Source organism: Rattus rattus, chromosome 10, assembly GCF_011064425.1.
Source record: "Rattus rattus isolate New Zealand chromosome 10, Rrattus_CSIRO_v1, whole genome shotgun sequence".
Classification (NCBI taxonomy): Eukaryota; Metazoa; Chordata; class Mammalia; order Rodentia; family Muridae; genus Rattus; species Rattus rattus.
In genome coordinates, this window is record NC_046163.1 from 38619207 (window position 1) to 38646946 (window position 27740).

The following is a 27740-nucleotide window of genomic DNA, read 5'->3' on the forward strand; positions in this document are numbered from 1 at the left end:
AAAGGAGAATGTAGCAAGTTTTAAGTGTGCTACTGCCTGCTCTATCATGGCACACATGAAAATGCATAGTACTTTATGGCACAGATGCCTGAAATTGCTCAAGGCCAAAACCTACAGGACAGAAAAGACTAATACCTAAGCACAACTAACAGAGTAGTCCAGCTTGTTTTCACCAGTTATGAAATACACTAAGTTAACCAGAGCCTCAGCTATTAAAGGACAGATGGGAAATTAGATTGCAAGTTTGTCTGAATCCATAAAGGAAAACTGAGTTTATTTTAAGATGCAGATGATCTCCTCCCAGTCCCTAGAATTTGCCATAAATACCATGGAGAGTAAAGTCCATTCTTGGTTGTCTACTGCTTTTTATATTGCTTCATTCAGTAGTCCACACATGTTATGTGCATGATATAACATGTATATGTCTCAATAATAGCTCGCTGCTTTAGATGCAGGGTTTTAGAGAAGAGCTAAAGTCACAAATGTTAAAGTTTTAAATCTATTGTGTGATTTTAATTGGAATTTCAATCATAAATTGCATTGGTCAAGACCTTTTGAAATCTAATTCAAACTCATTAGTTTGGCTTCCTAATTTGGCTGAATAGGGGCTCAACAGTCTTCGTCATTCTGTTGTACCATTCTCCGAGTCACCTGGGCTTTGTCATTGTCACTAACAGTTACCCTCTCACATGTAGCAGAGATGATCAGTAGCAGTTGTCAGCTCTGTCACACACGTTGTGATCTGAGTAAAAAGTGGTAAACTTCAGCATCTGATGGTTTACTATTAAACAGAAAATCTAGATATTACTAACGTCTCTTTCTGGATTATTGTGAACTGATAGGAGACATTTTGAATAATGTTCATTTTCCTGAATGCACTGAAATTCATTTTGCCTGGTCTTACTTACTTAGATCTTAAAGTTTAAGCTTTTTCTTCGTTCAGCTGTATCAGTTGGAGTAGTTACCATAAGAACCTGCTAGCCAGCAGTGATTATGAAGGCACCGTTATACTATGGGATGGATTCACAGGACAGAGGTCAAAGGTCTATCAGGTAAGTATGGATACTGACTATATATTTAAAATTATATTTTTGTTTCCTTAACAATTTAAGGTATTTAGGAGTTTTATAATTAAAATTTTTCAGCCACTATTTACTATTTTTATACTTAATGATAACTGTACCAGTGCTTTTCTAAAGATTTTCTCATACTTTATTTGTAGAATGCATTAAATACATTTACAGAAGCATTAATTTTACTAAATAGGAAGCTTTCCTCCATTGTCTTTGCTGTTTATTTGATTATAGTTTGCTTCACCACCCCATATCAATAAATTGTTTCCCCTCACCCCTCCTCTCTCCTATATCAAGGAGCATGAAAAGAGGTGTTGGAGTGTCGACTTTAATTTGATGGATCCCAAACTTCTGGCTTCAGGTTCTGATGATGCAAAAGGTACTGTTCATTCCTATTTCCCTTAGGAGACCCCACTCCTTTAAACTCAGTTTAGTGCAGCTATGCAAGTTACTTATTGAAACTCATGTGCTTTCTTTTTAAATCAGAAAGTAATTTGAGTAAGAAAATCAGTTTTTCCTTTTGAGTGAAGGAAAAATGAATGCCCAACCATTTGCACAGGAGTGTTTTTGTATTTGCGATGTACACTGCCAACTGAACTGATAGCAACTTCCTAAAAATACTCAGTTCCTTTATGTGTGTTTGTATGAATATGTATGTGTCTTTGCCCATATGCCTCTGGTGGAGTGTACATGGATGTATGCATGCAGAAGCCAGGAGAGGCTGTCAGATCCCTCGGTTGCAGTTATAGGCATTACTACTATACTAGCATGGGTACTGGGGTCAGAACACTACTCCTCATGATTATATAAAGTGTGGAGTTAGAACTCCACTGGTAACTACTGAGTCATGTGTCCGACGCCTGCTGGCATCTTTGAACCAGAGTTCAAACCAGGAGCATTTTTTCATCTAGTAAACTTTATTCCCTCAAGCATTTAGAAATTTCTACATCCAAAATTATATTGAATATTTAATATATTCTAAAAGCTCATAGTGCTGTAATATTTCCAAGGCAAGTTTACATGAATCTATTTTGGTAGTATTTTTAACTTTAGTTTTCTTTATATTTTTGACTTCTACTATTTTATTTAATATCATATAATGAAAATTATACTCATGGTGATGATTACTGTGACTTAACTGAGCATTAATAATTACATGTAAAACTATATTTTTATAGTAATGTTAATAATTTTTATTGCATTTTAAAACCTGGTTTGCTTTTAATTTGACTATCATTCTGTTAGTACATGATTAGTTCAATGCTTCCTTATATTTGTTACCAGCTATGATAGATAACGGTTGTTTATATAACACTTGTTTGTAAGAGATTTTCAAAACAATTAGTGGCCTCGTAGAATTACAATAATTGTTTCACTTGTTTGCTGGCTTGCTAGAGTGTAACTCTACCCAAGTCCACTTTTAGTGTAATCTGTAAGTATGGTGGTGCTGTAAGTGATTCATATAGGCATAGAATTGTACATATATATGGTACCATTTGGTGTTTTAAAATGTGTGTATTGTGTAATATCATGTCTCCTCATACATTTCTTATTTCAGAATCTCCACTGGTCTTTGAAATATACAGTACAGAATGTTAGTTCTTCCTCACTATAGCTTAATACCCGTGGATAAATCCTTTCCATTTACTTATCCTCCCTGCCCAATGCTAACTATCATTTTACTTCCAACTTCCATGAGGTTAACTTTTTAATTTTAATACACAGTACTTGGCTCCTGGTTCTTTTTCATGTCTAGACGTTTTCATTTAGGAAAATATATTTATATTTATACACTAACATTTATCTCATAATTTTACCCATTCATCAGTTAACAAACTCATAGCTTATTTCTATATCTTGGCCATCATAAATAGTGTTGCAATAAATATACAAGTGCAGGTGTCTCAGTAAACACAATTTATTTATTTATTTATTTATTTATTTATTTATTTATTTATTTATTTTGCATTTCTCTGAGCAGAGATGTTGAGCTTTTTCTATGTATCTGTTTCCCTGCGTATTTGTTCTCTTTAGAACTGCCTTTATGTAGATTGCCTGTGAAGTCAAACCCAGGTCCTCTACAAGAACAGCAGGTGCTGAGCAAGTTCTCTGTCCTGTAATAAAGGAATTTTGTTAAGTTACAGGTTATGAAATGAGTGTACAGACATCAGTAGCATGGTTATCTATTGAAATAGGAAGCAAGGAACTGGGGTTGGGGATTTAGCTCAGGGGTACAGCACTTGCCTAGAAAGCACAACGTTCGGTCCCCAGCTCCGGGAAAAAAAAAAAAAAAAAAAAAAAAAGAAAAAAGAAAAAAGGAAGCAAGGACAATTCTGTGGCAATGACATAATTGTAATAAGTTTACATATGTTAACTGAGTGAATATATATCTACTTTTTAAAAAGACACAAAACAAACCAAAGTGTTCTCTTTAAAATTGTTACTCTAATGAGTGTGTCTAGCTTACTTATTTTGGTAACAAGTAATCTTTACTCAGATATTTCAGGTATAAATTTTGAAGTCCATTTTTGTGGGACCCTTTGTAGTTACTCTGATTTAGAGGTAACTGTCATTGATCCTTAAGAATCCTAAATTCTATTTTCTATGGTTTCAACCTCAAATACATGTTTGAATCATTTAGAAAGTTTTAAGTAAAAGTGAAAGCAAAATTATCATTATATGCCCACCATCTGAGAATTGTTCCTGGATTAGATATTGAAACATTTTAAAAATGGATATTAAACTCCCACACACATTCAGTACTTGTTCTTTATTCTGCTCATTTCATCAGCCAGCTTAGTCTGATGGGTTGTGTGTAGGTAACCACATGATTGTGACGCCATGCATGTCCACAGGTCAGCATCGCACAGCACTCCTTCCCGTCTTTTGGCTCTTACACTTTTCACTCTTCTAAGACGCTCCCTAACTCGACGTGTTGACTCTGGGGAGTTGATATCCATGTCCCAATGGGTGCTGAGCACGGATTGCTATTCTCAGTGTGTGACCAATTATGCATCTCTCCACTGACTACTTTCCCATGTAAAGAAGTTGCTTCATTGACAAAGTTTGAGAACAGCCTAGATATATCCACAATTGGATTTTGAAGTGTTTTAATGGATGTTTTTTATCTTAACATATTTCATTTCATCCATGTGAAATATGTGCTCTTAACTTTCACTATAGAATAATGAGATTAATAATACATGTCTAATGGACCCACCTCTGACTTCCAGAATGCTCTTTTCTACTTTGTCTTTTGGGTCCTTGATACATATCTTTGTGGATTCACTGTTCATATCTGTTGATTTTAACACTGAAGGTGAGCTCTCAGTTTCAAGAACTGTTTTATCACACCACTCAGCTTAATTTTCTTTGTCCCAATAAAATGTTTCATGTTGACATAAAAGATATTTGAGTAACACTTGTCAAGTTACAGAAACATTTGCTTAGTGTATTTTTTTTTTTTTTATTTCATCACCATTTCCTTAGTGAAGCTTTGGTCCACCAATTTAGACAATTCTGTGGCAAGCATCGAGGCAAAAGCTAATGTGTGCTGTGTGAAGTTCAGCCCCTCCTCCAGGTACCATCTGGCTTTTGGCTGTGCAGGTAAGAAATAAAAGTAAATTTATCTTCCTTTGATTTTCGTTTTAACATACCTATAAATACCTTTGAAAATGAATTGGCTACTTTTGTAATCATAAGTTTTTTTCTTTTGGATATTTATTTACATTTCAAATGTTATTCCCTTTCCCAGTTTCCCTTCCATAAACCTCCTATTACCCCCGCCCCTTCTATGAGGGCATTCCCTAACCTATCTACCCACCCCTTCCCCCATCCCACCCTGAATTCCTCAACACTGGGGTATCCAGCCTTTGCCAGACCAAGGGCTTCTCCCATTGGTGCCCAACAAGGCCATCCTGTGCTACATATGCAGATGGAGCCATGGTCTGTCCATGTGTACTCTTTGGGTGGTGGTTTAGTCCCCGGGAGCTCTGGTTGGTTGGTAATGTTGTTCTTACAGGGTTGCAAGCCCCTTCAGCTCCATCTCTAACTCCTCCATTGAGGAACCCGTTCTTAGTTCAATGGTTGCCTGCTAACATTTGCTTATGTATTTGTCATGCTCTGGCAGAGCCTCTCAGGAAACAGCTATATCAGGCTCCTGTCAGCATGCACTTCTTGGCATCAACAATATTGTCTGGGTTTCGTAGCTGTATGTATATGTTCTGGATTCCTAGGTGGAGCAGGCTATGAATGGACTTTTCTTTGGTCTCTGCTCCAAACTTTGTCTCCATATCTCCTCCTATGAATATTTTTGTTCCCCCTTTTAAGAAGGACTGAAGCTTCTGCACTTTGGTCGTCCTTCTTCTTGAGCTTCTTGTGGTCTCTAGATTGTATCTTGGATATTCCAAGCTTTTGGGCTAATATCCACTTATCAGTGAGTGCATATCATGTGTGTGGTGTTTTTTGTTTGTTTGTTTGTTTTTGTTTTGTTTTGTTTTGTTTTTGTGATTGGACTACCTCACTCAGGATGATATTTTCTAGTTCCATCTATTTGCATATGAATTTCATGAAGTCACTGTTTTTAATAGCTGATTACTATCCTGTTCTGTATATGTACCATTTTGTGTATCCATCCCTCTGTTTGAGGACATCTGGGCTCTTTCCAACTTCTGGCTATATTAAATAAGGCTGCTAAGGACATAGTGGAGCATGTTTCCTTGTTATATGTTGGGGCATCTTTCGAGTATATGCCCAGAATTGGTATAGCTAGGTCCTCAGGTAGTACTGTGTCCAATTTTCTGAGAAACCTCCAGACTGATTTCCAGAGTTGTTGTACCAGCTTGCAATCCCACCAACAATGGAGAAGTGTTCCTCTTTATCCACATCCTCGCCAACATCCGTTGTCTCCTGAGTTTTTGATCTTAGCCATTCTGACTGGTATGTGGTGAAATCTCAGGGTTGTTTTGATTTGCATTTCCCTAATGACTAAGGATGTTGAACATTTCTTTAGGTGTTTCCCAGCCATTCAATATCGTCAGCTGAGAATTCTTTGTTTATCTCTGTACCCCATTTTTTTATTGGGGTTATTTGATTCTCTCTAGTCTACTTTCTTGAGTTTTTTGTATTTATTGGATAGTAGCCCTCTATCAGATATAGCATTGGTAAAGATCTTTTCCCAATTTGTTTATTGCCATTTTGACAACAACAAGTGTCATTTTGGCAACAGGCAAGTGTCCTTTGCCTTACAGAAACTGTGTAGTTTTATGAGGTCCCATTTGTCAATTCTTGACCTTAGAGCTAAAGCCATTGGTGGTCTGTTCAGGAAATTCTCCTCAGTACCCATATGTTCAACACTCTTCCTCACTTTTTCTTCAGTTAGTTTGAGTGTATCTGGTTTGATGTGGAGATCCTTGATCCACTTGAACTTGAGCTTTGTACAGGCTCTGGCTAGGACTTCAAGAACTATATTGAATAAGTAGAGAGAGTGGACAGTCTTATCTAGTCTCTGATTTTCGTGGAATTGCTTCAAGTTTCTATTTAGTTTGATGTTGGCTACTGATTTGCTGTATATTGCTTTTACTATATTAAGGTATGAGCCTTTAATTCCTAATCTTTCTAAGACTTTTATCATTTAGGAGTGTTCAATTTTGTCAAATGCTTTCTCAGCATCTAATGAGATGATCATATGGTTATTTTCTTTGAGGTTGTTTATATAGTGGATTACGTTGATGGATTTCCATATATTGAATCATCTCTGCATCCCTGGGCCTTACTTGATCATGATGGATGATCATTTTGATGTGTTCTTGGATTTGGTTTGCCAGAATCTTATTGAATATTTTTGCATCAATATTCATAAGGGAAATTGGTCAGAAGTTCTCTTTCTTTGTTGGGTCTTTGTGTAGTTTAGGTATAAGCATAATTGTGGCTTCATAAAAGGAATCGGGTAGTGTTCCTTCTGTTTCTGTTTTGTTGAATAGTTTGGACAGTATTGATATGAGATCTTCTATGAAGGTATGATAGAATTCTGCACTAAACCCATCTGTTCCTGGGCTTGTTTTGATTGAGAGACTTTTAATCATTGCTTATATTTTTTTAGGGGTTATGGGACTATTTAGATAGTTTATCTGATCCTGGTTTAACTTTGGTACCTAGTATCTGTCTAGAAAATTGTCTATTTCATCCAGATTTTCCAGTTTTGTTGAGTATATGCTTTTGTAGTAGGATCTGATTTTTTTTTAATTTCCTCAGTTTCTGTTGTTATGCCTCCCTTTTTATTTCTGTTTTTGTTAATTTGAATACTATCTCTGATTAGTCTGTCTAAGAGTTTATCTATCTTGTTGATTTTCTCAAAGAACCAGCCCCTGGTCTTGTTGATTCTTTTTTCCTTTCGTTTCTACTTGGTTGATTTCAGCCCTGAGTTTGATTATTTTCTGCCATGTACTCCTCTTGAGTGTATTTGCTTTTTTTGTTCTAGAGCTTTTATGTGTGCTGTCAAGCTGCTAGTGTATGCTTTCTCCATTTTCTTTTTGGAGGCACTCAGGGCTGAGTTTTCCTCTTATCACTGCTTTCACTGTGTTCATAAATTTTGGTATGTTGTGCCTTCATTTTCATTAAATTTGAAAAAGTCTATAATTTCTTTATTTCTTTTTTGACCAAGTTATCATTAAGTAGAGCATTGTTCTACTTCCATGTATATGTGGGCTTTCTGTCATTTTGGTTGTTATTGAAAACCAGCCTTAATCCGTGATGATCTGATAGGATGCATGGGATTATTTCATTCTTCTTATATCTGTTGAGACCTGTTTTGGAACCCATTAAATGGTCGGTTTTGGTGAAGGTACCATGAGGTGCCGAGAAGAAGGTCTGTTCTTTTGTTTTAGGATGAAATGTTCTATAAATATTCGTTAAATCCATTTGGCTCATAACTTCTATTAGTTTCTCTGTGTCTCTGGTTAGTTTCTGTTTCTGTGATCAGTCCATTGCTAAGAGTGCGATTTGAAGTCTCCCACTATTACTGTGTGAGGTGCAATGTGTGCTTTGAGCTTTAGTAAGGTTTCTTTTATGAATGTAAGTGCCTTGCATTTGGAGCTTAGACGTTCAGGATTGACAGTTCATCTTGGTACGTTTTTCCTTTGATGAGTATGAAGTGCCCTTCCTTATCTTTTATGATAACTTTTGGTTGAAAGTTAATTTTATACAATATTAGAATGGGTACTTCAGCTTTTTACTTGGGTTCATTTGCTTGGAAAATTGTTTTCCAGCCTTTTACTCTGAAGGAGTTTTTGTCTTTGTCACTGAGATGTGTTTCCCATCTCCAGTAAATGCTGGGTTCTTTTTTCGTATCATGTCTGTTAGTCTTTGTCTTTTCATTGGAATTGAGTCCATTGGTGTTGTGAGATATTAGGACCAATGATTGTTGTTTACCTTTTTTAGTTTTTAGTTGTTGGAGGTAGAATTATTTTTGTGTGGCTCTCTTCTTTTTGGTTTGTTGTAAGAAGATTACTTTCTTGTTTTTTGTAGGGTGTAGTTTCCCTCCTTGATTGGAGTTTTCCATCTATTATCCTTCGTAGTGCTGGATTTGTGGAAAGATGTGTAAATTTGGTTTTGTCATGGAATATCTTGGTATCTCCATCTCTGGTAATTGAGGGTTTTTCTGGATATAGTAGCCTGGGCTGGCATTTTTCTTCTCTTAGGATCTGTATGACTTCTGTCCAGGATCTTCTGGCTTTCATAGTCTCTGGTGAGAAGTCTGGTGTGATTGTGATAGGTCTACATTTTTATGTTTCTTGACCTTTTCCCCTTCTGCTTTTAATATCCTTTCTTTTGTTTTGTGCATTTGGTGTTTTGACTATTATGTGATGGGAAGAATTTCTGTTCTGGTTAAATCTATTAGGAGTTCTGTAGGCTTCTTGTATGTTTATGGTCATCTCTTTCTTTAGGTTAGGGAAATTTTCTTCTAATTTTGTTGAAGATATTTATTGGTCCTTTAAATTGGGAGTCTTTACTCTCTTCTATACCTATTATCCTTAGGTTTGGTCTTCTTCTTGTGTCCTGGATTTTCTGCATGTTTTGGGTTAGGAGCTTTTTGCATTTTACATTTTCTTTGATGGTTGGGTCAATGTTTTCTTTTCTTTTCTTTTCTTTTCTTTTTTTTTATTATTAACTTGAGTATTTCCTATTTACATTTCAAGTGTTATTCCCTTTCCCGGTTTCCGCGCAAACATCCCCCTAATCCCTCCCCCTCCCCTTCCTATTGGGTGTTCCCCTCCCCATCCTCCCCCCATTGCCGCCCTCCCCCCAACAATCTAGTTCACTGGGGCTTCAGTCTTAGCAGGACCCAGGGCTTCCCCTTCCACTGGTGCTCTTGCTAGGATATTCATTGCTACCTATGAGGTCAGAGTCCAGGGTCAGTCCATGTATACTCTTTAGGTAGTGGCTTAGTCCCTGGAAGCTCTGGTTGCTTGGCATTGTTGTACATATGGGGTCTCGAGCCCCTTCAAGCTCTTCCAGTTCTTTCTCTGATTCCTTCAACGGGGGTCCTATTCTCAATTCAGTGGTTTTGCTGCTGGCATCGCCTCTGTGTTTGCTGTATTCTGGCTGTGTCTCTCAGGAGCGATCTACATCCGGCTCCTGTCGGTCTGCACTTCTTTGCTTCATCCATCTTGTCTAATTGGGTGGCTGTATATGCATGGGCCACATGTGGGGCAGACTCTGAATGGGTGTTCCTTCTGTGTCTGTTTTAATCTTTGCCTCTCTATTCCCTGCCAAGGGTATTCTTGTTCCCCTTTTAAAGAAGGAGTGAAGCATTCACATTTTGATCATCTGTCTTGAGTTTCATTTGTTCTAGGCATCTAGGGTAATTCAAGCATTTGGGCTAATAGCCACTTTTTCTATGGTGTCTTCTGCCCCTGAGATTCTCTCTTCTGTCTCTTGTATTCTGTTGGTGATGCTTGCGTCTATGACTCCTGATCTCTTCCCTAGGTTTTCTATCTACAGGGTTGTTTCCCTTTGTGATTTCTTTATTGTTTCTATTTCCATTTGTAGATCCTAGGTGGTTTTGTTTGGATTCCTTTGCCTGTTTGGTTGTGTTTTCCTGTTATTCTTTAAGGGATTTTTGTGTTTCCTCTTTAAGGGCTTCTAATTGTTTACCTTTGTTGTCCTGTATTTCTTTAAGGGAGTTATTTATATCCTTCTTAAAGTCCTCTGTCATCATCATGAGATACGATTTTAAATCCAAATTTTGCTTTTCTGGTGTATTGGAATATCCAGTATTTGCTTTGGTGGGAGAACTGAGTTCTGGTGATGCCAGGTAGTCTTGGTTTCTGTTGCTTAGGTTTTGTTTTTTGTTTTGTTTTGTTTTGTTTTTTTCTTTTTTTCAGAGCTGGGGACTGAACCCAGGGCCTTACGCTTGCTAGGCAAACACTCTACCACTGAGCTAAATCCCTAACCCCTGTTGCTTAGGTTCTTACACTTGCCTCTCACCATCTGTTTGTCTCTGGTGTTGGCTGTTCTTGCTGTCTCTGACAGTGGCTTGATCTTCCTGTAAGCCTATGTATCAGCACTTTTGGAAGCCAGCTTTCTCCCAGTGGTATCTGGGTACAGAGAACTGTGTCACAGGGTCAGCTCTGGGAAGAGGCAGAAACCAGAAGGATCCTGTCTCAGACTGCTCCTGAGTTTATGTATCCTGAGCACTCCTGAGGGGTCCCTTAGAGCAGAAGGGGTGTTCTTACTTCTGCTCTCAGGTGTGTCAGTGCTCTTGGTGACTGGCTTTCAGCTCTGGGTGCAGGCAGAGACTGGAGGGATCCTCTCTCCCTGACTGCTCCTAGGTTCCTTTGTCCTGAGGGCTCTAGGTGGATTCCTCTTGGGCCAGGAATGTGAGTAGAGATGGTGGTCTTCCCTGAACTCTCAGGATTGTCTGCACTTTTGAGAGTCCAGCTCTCTTCCTCCTTGGGATTTGGATATAGAGAGTTGTGTGACCATGTCAGCTCAGGGCACAGGCAGAAACCAGAAGCATACGTTTTCTTTTCATTGTTATGATATACTGAGAGGTGCATCATTCTCATCTACCACTATTCCTAATTGTGATATCTTCTCGCCTATCTCTAACACCTTGAGACGGGCTTGTGGATTCTTGTTGGCTGTCTGCTAAATGTTTATGTATATTTTTCTTAGAGACTAACTGAGTAGTGTTTATTAAGCAGCTGTATTGAAAGGATTGGGAACTTTTTAAGAAGCTTATTAGTTTCTTTGACTTTATTCATATCCTATTATGCATAAACACCACAGAGGAATAAACATGCCAATCATTTATCACGGAGTATATGCTAATGTAGTATTTTATGAATGATAGATAATTCTAGTCATAACAATGAGTTATTTGAAGTATTTTCACAATTCTGTTTTACATTTGTACACATAGAGTGGCGGTTTTTATTGTGGGTGAACCATGAGTTTCAGAAAAGGTCACATTCTTGGCCTACTCTTAATTTTTGTGTTTACATTTTTCATCACTTTAAGGCTTATGTTAAGATAAATAACCATAATTCAATATGTGAAAGTTCTTTGATATTTTTTCATAATAATGTTTTTTTCTTTCTGAGAAGCTAACATGTACAGAGCACCTTAACAACATTTAAAAATGACATGTTCAAGCCTTCTCTTCATCATTGCTACTGTTTTCATACATCTCTCACTGCCCTGTTGACTTACTCTGTCTTCACATCAATCAAAAATGTAATCTTGAACAGTTGGCTCTCATCAGTAGATTCTCATGTTGATGCTGCTCATTCTGTACATGCTAGATATAAACATCTTAAAATATTTTTCTCTGGTACAAATTGCTGGTTTTTTTTAACTTCTTTACTTTTCCATTGAAGCCTTAATGTTCATATTTTCAAGATCAGCAAAATTAATGTATTACAAAAGTAATTAACAGAAATTAGTTATAATTACAAGTATTTTATAGTTCTGGGAGCATTATTATTTATGTTGTATGGCTCCCCATATAATTTCATGTAATTTATTTATTTTAATTTGAATTGTTTTCATAAGTGAAATTTTATAGTTTGTTTCCTATAGGGTCAGGAATTTCTCTGGTCACCTTTTTTTTTAATATATAATTTTGTTGTGATTTTAAGCAAAATGGTAGTTTTATTCTCTATTGTGCTACTTTTTAAAAATACGAACAGAAACTGTTGCTGCTTGCCTTTCCAATACACATACTAGGTTTCATATAAATATAGTAGCTTCTAATAGATTTTGAGCTAACATCAGCCAAATATGTTAGTTCTTCTTCTGCAGTGATTCGTTGCAGTTCCTTCCTCAGTACAAGACCAGAGACAGAGCTGTGGGCACTCGTGTCTGTGTTCCATGTCCTTTTCATTTAGTTGTCTTTTCTTGTTCTGTTATTAGAACATCTATTTTCATAAACTAGCCTATTGAAAGCAAATAATTTAATTTATTACATTTTGCTTTAATATATACTGAGTATTTTATCCAATCCAGTACCTTTCAGAATCAGTTCACTAGGTCTAGGTTTATTCTATCGACGTCTTGATGCTTATTCACTTTGTCACTCATGGTTGTGTTTGTTTTTCTTGAATAACCATGGCTTGAACAGTAGGTAGATACTCTACCACCTAAGGATGCCACTAGGCTTCTATTCCTGAGAAGTTTCCTGTGTTATAGGCAGTCACCTGGGAGCCGAGCCTTTGGGCATGCCTGTGTAAAGGTTATGTCAGTGACATTAATAGATGATGTGAGGAGACCCATCTTGACTAATGGGTAAGACTGTTCCCTGGGCAGAATCCTGGGTTGTGTACCTGGAGAAAGCCATAATATGTATACTAGCATAAATGTATTTGTTGTTCTTTGCTTCAATGGATATGCGTGCAGTATGAGCAGCTCCTGCTCCTGTGACTTCTGCACCGTCTTGGTGGGATGAGGGTACACTATGAATAGAGCTTCCCTGGTTACTCTGTTGTCTTCTGTATGTACATGTAGTCTCTTCCTCATTCTGGTACTGCTTGATGTTGGCTTGTTACACGTGGCATTTACTATGTTGAAGTATGTTTCTTTTCTGCCTTCAATTTTATCATAAAGACCTGGTGAAATTTTACCAAGTATTTTATCTGCATTTGTTGAAACAAAGTTTTAGTCCTTCATTTATATGATAGAGTATGAATGTCATTGATCCGTATATGTTGAGTTATCTTCCATCTCTGTCTTGGAAGTAATAGGTTGTTTTCTGAAACCTTCCTTCCTCTTTTTATGTTTCCTTAGTTGGTTCATGCCTCTCTCTCTCTCTCTCTCTCTCTCTCTCTCTCTCTCTCTCTCTCTCTCTCTCTCTCTCTCTCTGTGTCTCTGTGTGTGTGTGTGTGTGTGTGTGTGTACATGCAATATGGGATACACAAGTAGAAGAAGTCAGAGAACTACTTGTTCTAATCAATTCTCTTCACCTGCCTAATTTCAGGGATCAAAGTGAGGTGGTCAGGGTTGATGGCAAGTGCTTTAACTCCATCTGAGCCATCTTGCCATACTCATTTTTGGTTTTGTTTTTAAGATTTTATTTTTATACATGTGTGTGTGTGTGTGTGTGAATATATGCTGTGTATATGTAAGCCCGTGGAGACCAGAAAAGGGTGGCAGATCTTGTGGAGATAGAGGTACAGGTGGTCGTGAGCCATGCACTGCTGAGAGATAATCTTGGGTGGACGCTCTGGAAGAGCATCACTCACTCGCTCTGCTTTCTGGTTGTGCACCTTTGTTGCTCTATGCTTCCTCTTTCTACTGCTGCTGCTGGATTCTGTCAGTGTAGGCATATTGTGGTTTTCTTTGTATTTGTTTTGGGATATTAATATTTTTCTTACTCCATTAATTGTTCATAAGTTTTTGACTCACATGTAATTATATATAATATCCAAAGTTTTATTATTGATTTTCAGGTTAATTCAAATTACAGTTGGAAATAATACTGGACAATTCAGTATTTCAAAGTGTACTGAGACTTTTTTCACTGCCTACCATATTACCTGTATTGGAAACTCCTCCATGTATTATTGAAAAGAACTAATATTTTCTAGCATTGGAGGGCACATACTATAAATGAATCTTTAGTTTCACTTGGTCCAGAGTATAGTTTACTTCTCTTGTTTATCGATTTTCTGTCCAGACAGTCTGTATATTAGTGACAGAGGCTTTTAAATTCCTCTGTTACTAAACTGAAATCTCTCCTCAGGCCTATTAATATTTTTCATATTTATTTCTATGCTAAAATATTGAGTGCCTTCATGCTAAGAGTTATTCCTCTTTCTCTGATTTAGCCCCTTTATATTGTGACCCACCTTGCCCATTTTGCTAATATGATTTTAAGTCTCTTATGTAAGTACTAAATCACTGTTTAGTTTCTTTTTGAAAATTCCATTTGCATGGGATATCTTTAATTTTCTCTAGTTTAAGTTAGGATTAGCTTTAAGGGTATAAAAACCCTCATTCCAATAGATAGAATGCATTTATGTCTTTAAGTATTATTGTCAATTTGATTGTTTTGTTCTTTAATTGCCTGCTCACAGCTATTTAAGACCCTCTCTCTGAATATTCATACCTACCAACCCTTTGTCATCTCTCTTTGACAGCTTATATTCATTTTGGTTAGATGATCATTCCTTGAGTGGTTTCGGTGTATATTCACACCCAATAATGTCTTTGCATGAAAGGATTAAAGATTTATCATCTGGCATTGTGTTTATCCTTCCAGATATTTTAAATAAGGTATTATTTTTTCTGAGTGCTATTTAAATACTATACAGATTCCCCAAAAATAGAGATTCTCACCCCCCACCTGTATATATACTATTCAAGAGTAAGAGTACCTGGAAAGTGTGGTTCATCATGTAAGCCTCTACCTGAGGCCAACAGCCTCTTGGAAGACACTGATTTTTTTCCCTCTACGATGATCATGGACAAACTAGACCCATGTTCCTATATAGCAATTTGACTATTACTTCCTTTCATCTCTAGTGATAATGGCTTTGTCCATATTCTGCAAGCTATTGGGTTCAGTGACAGACATCTTTGTCTGAGTCATCCTTAGAGCACATAATCTGTTAAGACCGGCACAACACAGAGACTAGACCACATAGGACCATGGTGGTGTGGCCTGTTTGCTGCTCTGGTATTGGTATACTCGGAGCCTTAGACAGCTAAGCCAGCTACGCGTGATGCTGGCCAGAATACAAATTCTTTTTACTCTAGCCACAGCTTTCTTCCCCCCTAGCACCAAGGTGAGTTCAGAATGTAGTTTTCTCCATGATAAAAAAGCTCTTAGGATCTAACTGACCCTGGGTTTCAATGGCCTGTTGATGTGGTTTTTTTTTTTAGCATCAGGGCACTGCTTAGCATTGTGCTACCCAGGTTCAGGGGAGAGGTGGTAGAGCAGCTCACTGACACCAGAGCAGTTTCACCCATAGCTTTATTGCGTGAGCATTGGCTTGGGGGTTGGACTTGAGGCTATGTAAGATGGTGGATCGTATCTTCATGTACTGGACTAGGCTCTAAGCTTTATGCCTGCAGCTAGTTCTTCTTTCTTCTCTCTACCCTTAGTGGTTTCTCTTACTCCTTTCTGTTGTTGTCTTTGTATTTTAAATCTACTTGCTTCTCTTGGATTAAAGCAAGATACTGTGATCTCTCCTGGATTCCTTACCTCTTCTGAGGGTAGTTTTTATAAACAATGCTTCCAAATAATGTTTCTTTGTGAAGATAATCTCCCTTATTCAGCCAACCCCATTGCTCTGGTGAAAACACCTAATCTAGTTAAAATGTTTTATCTCCCTTTTTTCATGCGCTCCATTTATCTTTTAATTTTATTTTAGATCACTGTGTCCACTACTACGATCTTCGTAACACTAAACAGCCAATAATGGTGTTCAAGGGGCACCGAAAAGCAGTGTCTTATGCCAAGTTTGTGAGTGGTGAAGAAATTGTCTCTGCGTGAGTATTCTCCTTGGAGGGCGAGCGTGATGCAGAGGTTTGCTCATTGATGCTGTAGTTTATGCAGAGAAGTTCCCCAGATAGCAATAGATTTGCGTGGTTTCTATTGAAGTACATGTATCTTATTTGCTTTGTTCATTTTTATATTACTTGTGAATAAAATAAAGTATTACTCTTTATTAAGCTCTCTTAAGTTATGTGTGTAATTTAATTAACATTTGAACTTCAAATTTGATTTTTGTTATTACCTGTGAAGAGTTAACCAACATGTTTGGTACAATAGAAAGAAAAATAATTTATTTGGTTAAAGTCAACCATATGTTACTACATAAATGTACTTTCAATGTAGTAGTAGAATGATTGTTGATTTTAAATGACTTCTTGCTTTTTATAATAACCTAAACCAGTTTCTAAGTAAAATCTATATTAAAGAGATCTTTTTAAGTGTGTCTGCTTACATCCAGCAAATGTCCCTTGTAAAGCCTTTTAGTTCCTTTTTTTTTTAAGTATTAAATGTCAGTGATGTAAAGTAACCTGTTGTCAAACTACAGAACTTTTCTAACAATATGGGTAGCTCCATATTTTGGTTATCCATCTCATAATCTAGTAAAACAATATGTAATTTCGCTTCTTTATTTTTTTCCTTGGCTCTTTATCTCCCGTAGACGATTGTTTATCCCAGTGCCTTGAATTCTGCTTTCTACCTTCACCCTCACACCAGTTGCTCTAAGAATTTGGTGATTTGGCAAGACAAAAGAGGACACAAAATACTCATAACTCAGCTTTCCAAGGAAGTTATGCAGATAATTAATTAATAAGCTTAAATTAAATGGTAGCTAAAGTATATTTTCTCTTTAGAATAACTGTAATAGGCAGAAAATAACCTAAAAATGATGCACATTTTAAGTGGAAACATAAAAGAACATTTATTGCAACACTGGAATGAAGCAGATTAAAGCACATTTCTCTTAATTTTTTCTTAAAGATTTATTTATTGACTTTATGTATATGACTATGCTGTCTTCACACCAGAAGAGGGCATCAGGTTCCATTACAGATGGCTGTGAGTCACCATGTGGTTGTTGGGAATTGAACCCAGGACCTGCTCTTAACCTCTGATGTCCAGCCCCTAAAACACCTTTCTAAAGACCTGACATGCTTAAATCAAACAGTTTGGATCTTGGTAGTATTCAGTTATAAACTTCTGAACCTCAGTTTTCTCATCTCCAAAATGGGGCTAATCATAGCACTAAGGTTTTTAGCCTTTAACGTAATAAAGTAGGTAAAATGTGTATCATAATGTCCTGCTCAGTGACGATCAGTTTAATTAAAAAAACGGAATTATGTAGTTCCTCCCTTAACATAAGTTATAGTTATAATTCGGTATAGGAAAGCAGTTTGCAAAATAGTACCAGTCCTAAAATTACCTTTGTCTATTAGAATCACCAGTGTTTTTTATGCAAAAAAAAAAAAAAAGTTGTTTTGGGTAAGCAACTAGATTTATATATTCTTACAGCAAAATAAACTGCATCGTGTAGTTTCCAACAATACCTCTCACCTGTAGGGGAGAAATAATTTATGTCTAGTATACCAGTAAGAGTTGAAAGATAAATCACAATGAGAAGATTGAGGGTCTCCCTGAAATGAAACACATCTCTCAAGGCAAAGTCTCATTATTTATTGGTGGTGGGACAGTGGTATTGGTGACATTGATGATTGCTTTCTGTATACCCAGGCCCTATTGAAAGCATGTTAAACGAGTTCGGTTTTCACAGTGTTGAGCTCATTTAATTATGTAGATAATGACATATCATATTTCACTTTAATACTGGAGCCAATGAGGGCAAGACTTAGATATGTAGGTACCACAGTCTACATATTGAACCTCAAAACTAGATTGCTTTTTTTAGTTACTAGTGGTGATAGTTTCATACCATGAAATCTAAAATTTACTCCTCTTTGTGTTTATCTCAGCTCAACAGACAGCCAACTAAAACTGTGGAATGTGGGGAAACCATACTGTCTACGTTCCTTCAAGGGTCATATTAATGAAAAAAACTTTGTAGGCCTTGCTTCCAATGGAGATTATATAGCTTGTGGTAAGTGAACTTGTACTTTTAAACAAACTTTGCGAAGACATGTCATGGCAGTTTTCAGTGCAGTCATCACAGCCTTGATGTCTAGGACTGCATTCTTTTCTTCTCCAGTCATGCTGGGAGCACTAGTTTTCCTTCTATGTATGAGCCATGTATCCATAGTATAGTATTGCCAAGGATTTTTCACTGCTCTCTTGTCATTCTAAATATGCCACAATTTCGGTAGGTATGTTAGAAACTATAATAATTTCTGCTAGTAGTATTTTAAGAAGACATCTTTCAGACGCTTGATTCTCATTTTACCCTATCTAGTATTATTTTGATTTAGCAATCTGTTTGGGTTGCGTGAATCTAATTTATGAGTTCTTATATATAGAATTTGTGCAAATTTAAATCAGAAATGGAAAAATGCAATTTGCTGTTATTCAACTGTTCTGATAGAGTAAATGAACTTTTGTCAACACTTTTAAATGATGTTGCCTTTATTCTTATTATGTAAATCGTATTTTCTCTAATGTTTGATCTTGAATACCACCAAAGTAGATTTGCAGCACAATTATCCTTAGAGGCCCCTGAAGTGTGTCAGTTTGACTACTCACCTGATAGGGTAATGCTAGATGGGAAATAGACAGGCAGTGGCTTGGGCTATTCAAATTGGCCTTCGTAAGTACTACAACTTTCACTTCCTCTCTTCATGCTAATATTTTCAAGTGCAGTTTAAGATTGTTTTAGTAACAACTTTTTAATGCACAGAACTCTGTTATGAGTGACTTTTTTGATACAAAATTTTTCAGTTTTAGAATTAACACTCTTAAGTCATTTAACAATGCTTATTTCTTTAAATTAGTAAACAATAGTTTTTGTACCCTCTCTCACTTGGTTCCAAATTAATTGGTCTTGTTATCTTGTCTTTCAAAATTGAACATAAAATGTAATTGGTCTCTTTAGTAAAACTTAGATTAGTAATTAGTGTTTGGGAACTGGGGCTAGAAATGAAGTCATTGTAGCTACAGGTCTTAGATTCCATTCCCAGCACACAGTGGGGAGATGATAGAAACGGTGACATTGTAGCTGGCCATGATGGCCAAGCATCTGAAAGGCAGAGGGAAACAATTGTGAATTTAAGGACAATCAAGACTCTTAAATAAATATTTATGTATTCTAAGTTTTCCTGTTCTAAAACAGTTACTTTATTTCTCTTTAGGAAGTGAGAACAACTCCCTCTACCTGTACTATAAAGGACTTTCTAAGACTTTGCTAACTTTTAAGTTTGATACAGTTAAGAGTGTATTAGATAAAGACCGGAAAGAAGATGACACCAATGAATTTGTCAGTGCTGTGTGTTGGCGGGCGCTATCAGATGGGGTAAGTTTTCACATATATATATTTTAAACCTGGCATTTTATGAACACATGTAATAGGGCATTTTATTGCTTTGTTTTAGATTTTAAGGTATAGCTGGATAAATGGTAGGTGTCAGGCATCACTATGCTGGGGGGGCAGGGTTGTGCTAGGTGTAAGTATATTATGCTATACATCTTCTGCACCATATTTTAGCATAGCATTTTATGTCTGTCCTGATATAAACAAATACTTAATACCAAATATATCACCAGTGTCCTGTAGTGGCATGTAGTACAGATTCTAGCTTAGGAGCAACAGATTTTATGTATATCCTGGGGACTGTTGGCTCAGACCTTGGAGCTTTACTTAAGTATATGATGTGATGTTTCCACAACAACACAGCTTTAACCAACAGGTTGTTTCTTAGCATGTCCACACTTGCCTTGAAACATGATGGAAGAATTTCCAGAGTAGGAATGAGCTACACTCAGAGAAGATTCTTATGGGCAGAGAAATTGGAGTGTAGTGTTCCTAAGCTACACTGTATGTGTGACTTTATAAGTGAAAGGTGATCTAGGGTAAAAGAGTGAACGGTAACTGTCACAGTGAAAATCAACTTCAGATTCTATGAATCCCTGAAATTGAACTGAGGGGTCCTCGACTGCTGGTGCCCACGGAACACAGACTTAAAATATCTGTCAAAGAAAATTAACATAATTGTTTTTCTCATTTTTTCTTTTGCTTTTTTAATACAGTAAGAAGGGCACAATAGCAGCTAAAAGGCATAGGAAAATATAAGACAACGTACATAGAAATTGAGCATAGCAACACACAACAGAAACAGCATGATGGCAGCTCAGGATGCCAGTTAACTGTAACTCCATTACAGTTAGCTTATAGTACCCATACTCATAAAGTGAAAGGCATGAGGAAAAACTTCATTTGGGAATTGGAAATGTTTTAGAATAAACACGCAATGAATTATGTGGATGAATTAAGTGGAAGGTGAGGAAGAGGAAGAGCCTGTGCCAGTTGATAAGTTAGGAAGAAGTATGTAGAGCAAGCATAGAGGGCACCGGTATGTTTCTGTTGGTAAAGTATTGTTCAAGGTAAGGACCTGAGTTAGATCCCTAGTGTCCTCTACATAAGGAAGGCTAAGCACACTGGCCCACCCTTATAATGCTATGGAGGAAGAAATAGTGGGATCCCTGGAGTATTCTGGTCAGAGAGTCTCAGAAGAATCAGGTGGAACATGACTGAGAAAGACACTGATGTCAGACTTTGTCCTCTATACACTCCCTAAAAGGACAGTACTGCAAATATGATGGGAAAATGAAGAAATGAATTAGAGGAACCAGAACATAATTTACTATATTCAAGAAGAGACATTAAATTTGTGAGAAGACAAAGAATTTTTTATGAACAAGAGTTAGAAGTGGGGCTGGAGAGATGGCTCAGCAGTTAAGAGCACTGACTGCTCTTCTAGAGGTCCTGAGTTCTCAATTCCCAGCAACCACATGGTGGCTCATAACCATTTGTAATGGGGTCTGATGCCCTTTTCTTGTGTGTCTGAAGACAGCTACTGTCTATTCATATACATAAAATTCTTTTTTAAAAAAATTCTTTTTTAAGAAAAAAGCTTATAAAAAATTAGAAGGGACCATTTCTCAGAGCCTTATAAAGTTGATAAAAGACATCAAGGTAAAGATCAGTTGAGCTTTGGAACTTCAGGGAATGGCATTGTGAAATGCATAGTACATATGTGTAAATACCATAGGACCTGCCTTGGATTGTCTTCTCACAGCGCTGTTTCATTGAAATACATTGACACAAATATAAATCTTTGTATCCTAGTTTCAGATTAATCCCATAATTTATTTTTAGACACTTTCATGGACTAGGGAACCATGAACTGACATACCAGCCTTGCCTCTGTGTATACTCAATAGCATAAGAGTGGCTGAAAATCAAAACATGCCACTGTGTTGAGGTAGACCAACCGTGTCTGGTTGATAATTCGTACACTTAGTGTGAGTCAGGAAGAAATCTAAAACCCTGCCTGTGAGGGGTTAAGTGCTGGCCTACTGAGTTTAAAGATTTGTAGCTTCCTATGTTATTTTCTTCTGTATGGCTTAATAATTTTTTGATAGATTAAAAACTAGTTACCTTATCTTCTGACCCTTGCTAATGATGTGGTCTTTCCTATTTGAAAGAATGAGTGAATGAATGAATGAAATATAAAGGATTCCACCCTCATTTAAACTATACATCTTCATTTAATATGTTTATTATTTCATTGAGAATTTCACACAACCTTGTATTAATGAAGTATTATTTATATTTATGAGATACAATGTGATGTTTTGAGATAGATATGCCAACTATGTCTGTATATCAAAATGATTAATTTTAAGCCAATTAGCAAACAAATCATCTACAGTTTGGGTTTGGGGTTGAATGGGAACACTCAGACATCTGGGTATCAGATTTACTAGAAGAGTTATTAATGCCAAAACAAACAGACGGTATAGGAGGGCTCTGAGAAGAGTTCAGACCCACATGACTGAGGAGTGGTTCCCTTATAGGTTTCAGAGTATAGGCGGGGCTCTGTGTCTCATGGTTAATTCATAGCTCACATACTCTTGGATTACTAGATGGCAGAAGAATGTGTGTTCTTGAGGATAGAGAAAGGAGAGCTCCATTTTATTGATGTGCATGCCATAAGGTATATACAACAGTAGTCTCTGATGACTTGGTGTCTGTTGGTCTCAGCTGTGACAAAGGAGTGGTAAATGCAGATGGGTATGACGTAGGTGGGTTCTAACATACCCTCTATTACATTGTTTTCATTTGAAGATGTTTTTGTTTGTTTGTTTTTAGTTTTATTCACTTTGCATTCCACTATTGGCCCCCCTCTCTTTTCAATCCCACTCTTGAAAGTCCTTCCCCTCCCTCTTCTGAGAAGGGGGAGCCCCCACGGCATTGCTTCTCCAACCCCCTACCCCCTCCCAACCCACTGCACATCAATCACTGAAGGACTAGGCACATCCTCTTTCACTAAGGCCAGACAAGGTGGCCCAGTTAGGGGAACAGGATCCACAGGCCGGAAACAAATTCAGGGACAGTTGTTAGGAGACCCGCATGGAGACCAAGTTGCACATCTGCTATATATGTATGTGGGGGGCCTCGATCCAGCACATACCCAGTCTTCGGTTGGTGGTTCAATCTCTCGGAACCCTCAAGAGTCCAAGTTAGTTGACTGTGTTAGTCTTTCTGTAGAGTCTCATCCTCTTCAGGTCCCTTAATCCTTCCCCTGACTCTTCTACAAGACTCCTGAGCTCCATCTAATGTTTGGCTATGGGTCTTTGCATCTGTTGGCTGGAGCCTCTGAAATGACAGTTACATTAGGATCCTGTCTACAAACGTAACAGTGTCATTAATAGTGACAGGGATTGGTACTTGCCCATTGGATAGGTGGGCATTTCTAATACATGCCAGAGACCTGGGAGCAGGGAGGAGGTCATCCCCAGGATGTCTACTCTAGCTGAAACTCATAACTGTGGAGCATATGCATCTGGAAGTGGCTACTTCCTGTAGCCAGGCAGGACTCCCAGTGGAGGAATAAGGTTAGCAACCCATTTACAAATCTTTCGACCAAAAATGTGTCCTACCTACAAAATGTGCAAGGACAAAGAACAGAGATGTTTTGTTTTGGTCTTTGTTTTATCAAAATATTGTTTAATTTTATTATAATAGGCTATATGATGCCACTTTGTACAAATATATAAACTACTTTTATCAGCTCCACCATATACCACTCCCTTCTCTTATTTTGTATCTATTATAAAACGTCTTCCAGTAAATATCAGTGTGCATGAGGTATCTGTGAGATAATTAATTTGGAGTCCTTGGGCATATACCTGGGAGTAGGAAAGCTGGGTTATGTTAGTCGTTTTTGTAGTATTTGATTTTAAGGAATTTCCATAGTGAATGGACTTGCTTATATTCCCACCAGCAGCATTTAGGGCTTTCCTTTTATTCTTCACCAGTATCTGTTGTTTATTTTATTGATGATAGCTGTTCTGATTAGAGTGATGCATTTTAAGATCATTGAAGTGTGAACTATTCTAATTATGTACTGTATTAGTAAGTAGTCACTCACCATGGTATGCAAATAGACCTAAAATGTATACACCTATTTTTTAATAGGTGTATTCTCTCTCCATCATTTCTCCTTTGCTCTTTGATTCCTACCTCTGGTAACCATTATTTTTTATGTTTTACTTCTATGCATTTGACTTTTTATATAACATATATAAAAACATATAATGGTTATTCTTCTATACACTGACTTAATTCATATACCCCAGTGCACTTCAGGTTCATTGTAAATAAACAGCATTGTGTCATTTTTGTACCAGGTTGGTAGGTGTGTGTGTGTGCGTGTGTGCGTGTGCGTGTGCGTGTGTATGCTCAAAAGCCCATAATGTGCATGTGTGTGTCTGCCTGTCTGACGTCTTCATTCATTCATTTGTTGGTGGATATATAGGTTATTTTGTACCTTGATTATTAGATCTAAAATGCAGCCCATGTGGAAGTACAGTTGTCTTGGGATGCTAATTTCCAGGTTTTTGAGCTCTGTAGTATTCCTTAGGATTCCTAAATCATACAATTGCTATACATTTATATTTTTAAGGAGCATCTTCATATTTTCTCACAATGGCTATACAAGTTACATTCTAACCAATATCATGACCAGGATTTATCCTCTTGATAACATTTATTCTAACAGATATGTAATAATATCTCATTGTGGTTTTGTGCCTCTATGGTGATTTGTCATATCAAACGTTCTTCATATTCCTGTTGCTCCCTTTCCTATTCTTGTTAAGAAATGTTTCTTCTGATCCCTTGCCCACCTCCAACTCCAAGCTATTTATTTACTGCTGAATTGTTCTTAAGATCCCTTAACATGAACATTTTACCATGTGTTGGAGACATCTTCATCGAATTTATTGATTATCTCATAATTCTGTTTTCTTTCTTGTTTTAGTTTTAAAAATCACATTTGTAGTCAGTGCTTTTAAGATCATATCCAAAATAATTCATTTCCTGTTTCAGTATACTAGAACTTTCCCATTGTGAGTTTTTTTCTTGTATTTTTAGTTTCAAGTCTAAAATATAGTCTTAGAGAATAGTCAAGTATCATTCTTCTGCATATGAATATTCCATTTTGCCAGCAATTCAATAAAATTTCAGTAAAAGTACTTCAAAACCAGATTCAGGAATGCATCAAAGGATCTCCCACCATAATTGAGTAGATTTATCTTGGAGAGGAATGGATGGCACATAGAAGTCAGTAAACATAATAAATCACATAAATGGTTCTAAACACAAAAACATGTCAATATATAACAAGCTTTTAATAAAATAAAAAATGCCTTCATGGTAAAGTCCTAGAGATAGTAGAACTGGAAAGGGCAAACAACAACATAAAAGTTATGTAGGAGAAAGAAACTCACAACCAACATGGGAAAGCTCCAAGCCATTCCATTAAAATCAGGAATGAGAGCACTGTCCACTATTCCTCTTCCTTTTCAATACAGTGCTCAAATTAGTGAGTCAGGAGAAGGAAATCAAGGAATATAAGTAGGGAAAGAAGTCAAATTATCCCTGTTTGCAAATGAAAGGATGTTGTTTGTGTTTGTGCCGTTTGTGTTCTACCCCTACATTCCATGTGCAATCACTTAATGAAAAGTATTATCATTCACTAAGGATAAATTAGCTTTTTAATTCATAGTAGTAATGAAATCATCTATTTAGCTTTATATGAAATTGAGTTTGTAGGGAAAGTTTCAATACAAGATTAGCCAGAGTCAGGGATTTTAAAAATTATGGGGAGAATATTTAGGCAATCAAGAAATTGTGCCATGATATTTGTATGTGGTAAACAGTTCTTCAATAATTCTATTAACATATATGAAGAAATAATTAAGTCTTCCCCTTATGAAACAATAAAGTTCCTATAGAAATTCAAACAGTATATATTATTATAATAGTTTTCTACCATTTGAAAAAGCCGGGAATTTTAGTTTTGTTAGGCACGGTCTTATTGGATAGTTCATTTTAAAATCAATATAGTTGAAGACTACGTAAAAACTATTAGAGACTAGGGTCTTAGAAATGTACACACACACACACACTCACACTCACTCTCTCTCTCTCTCTCTCTCTCTCTCTCTCTCTCTCTCTCTCTCTCTCGTACACAGACACACACACATGTGCTAATTTGATCTTTTAAAGTACCATTAGTTAAGGCTGTCATCATTCCTTGACCATATACCTTATTCACAGCAAATCTTATTTCAGTTATTTTGCTTGTTTAAAATCTACCATTGATGCCTCTAATGATTGTACAATAGAGTGTAACTTTTATGTGACATCTGATAACCTTCAGAAACAGAAAATGCAAGTTATTGTTCCAAGTTCAGTATCATAGACAGTTTTCAATATTACATGTATACATAGAACACAAAGGTATGATCTACTGATTGCCTACGTTAGAATTCATAATTACCTGGAATGTGTGTTGAAAATTGTAGTTTCTTAGCCTTATACTTGTTACTTCAAAGTTTCTGAAGATGAGACCTCTGGTTCATCTCAGTGCAGGCTCTAGCAACCTGACAGCCTTCTAGTATCACTCTAAAATTTTACCATGATCAGTAGAGCTACCTGAAGGAGCAAACTTTTCACAGTGGCCCTTCATGGAGCATATAGAGCCAATTGTGGTACTCTATATAGGAATGTAAACTCAGAAACGACAGTGAGGGTAAAATCAAGTAAAAACATAGTTATGTTTATCCAGGATTTATTTAATATCACAAACACCGGATTATCTAAACTAAACTTGTTTGACAGAAAGCAAACAGGCTTGCTCTTACAAGTCTATTGTCTACATACTGACACAGATGACCATTTTTGTAAATTATGTGGTTGTATTGTAGTGTCCAGGACAAGAGGGCAATACCAGTCACTACTGTCTTGTAAACCTGCAAGGTTTCTTGCGGGTTAGATTCCAGGAAACTGTTTCATTTGGTCATTCATAATCAATTTCTGATAACACTCTTCATTTGATTGCTGTGCAGTATCAATCAAAATTTTAAGACCTAGAAAAGAGTTTTTGTTCCTTTTTTAAATAATCTATGGCCACTTTGAATTTTGTTATCAGAAATAATTCATTTAGTTAGTACTCTGTCCCTGTAGCCCAGTGTGTGAGCTTAAGAGAGTAAAGATGTATTTTGGCTCACAGGCTTAGAGATTGCAGTCAAAGGTTGATCTAATGGATTATTTTGTAACTCTTATGGGCATGCTAGATGATAGTGCTCTTTCAATGACTAGGAAGCAGACAGGCAGAAGAAGGGACTAGAGTCTACTGTTCTCTTTGAGAAAATAATCCCCAATGACCTAACACTGCACCCCCCACCCTCACCCCCAAGATCTGCTTGCCACATATTCTGCTTCACAAGAATGCTACCAATAGACCAAACCTCTAACACATGGGCCTTCAGGTGACAGCCACCATCCAAACCAATGAAATAAATTGCCATAGAACACAGTTTTACACTTTCTTCACCTGTGTCTGTTTAGTAGATGTTTATCTACCAATTTAAAGTCTAGCTTGTCTGGCTGCTGAGGCCGTGGAGAGCTCATAGGCAACACCCCGCGAGCAAACCTGAGCCTGGGGACCACAGGTAAGACAAACTTTTCTGCTACAAACGACTTGCCTGGTGATCTCGGGTCACACAGAGGCGGAGTTCCTCTGGGGCCGGACACTTCCGGTGTTTGGCCAGAGTCCCGGACCAGCGGAGGATCCCTGCCTTCAGCAGCTCTCTGCTCCCAGGCCCCCCGGAGGGGAGTTCTGGCCGCCTGGTCGGGCGGGCACTCCTGAGGCAGCAGAGCGGAGGAGACCACCAACGCCGCCCACCTCTGCCCACATCCCTAGCCCAGGAGGATACTGTATACGGCCTCTGGGTACCCGTAGAGGAGGGCCCAGGAGCAGCAGATCCACTGCGTCTGAGACACCGCACCTGAAGGGACCGACCGGATAAACAGTTCTCTGCACCCAAATCCCGTGGGAGGGAGAGCTAAACCTTCAGAGAGGCCGACACGCCTGGGAAACCAGAAGAGACTGCACGCTGCACACAGTACTGACCCCAGAGGAAAACAAAAGCTATCT

At 37.3% G+C, this 27740-nt stretch overlaps 1 protein-coding gene across 1 annotated transcript in view; it reads left to right on the plus strand.

Moving 5' to 3' along the window:
• The window catches only part of Cop1 (COP1 E3 ubiquitin ligase), a 126359-nt gene that overhangs the window by 81089 nt on the left and 17530 nt on the right, over positions 1-27740 (plus strand). The window contains exons 13-18 of the mRNA XM_032915494.1: positions 944-1052; positions 1371-1452; positions 4563-4679; positions 15947-16064; positions 18039-18163; positions 19365-19525. Coding sequence (XP_032771385.1) covers positions 944-1052; positions 1371-1452; positions 4563-4679; positions 15947-16064; positions 18039-18163; positions 19365-19525 — 712 coding nt within the window. The remainder of the gene's footprint in view (positions 1-943; positions 1053-1370; positions 1453-4562; positions 4680-15946; positions 16065-18038; positions 18164-19364; positions 19526-27740) is intronic.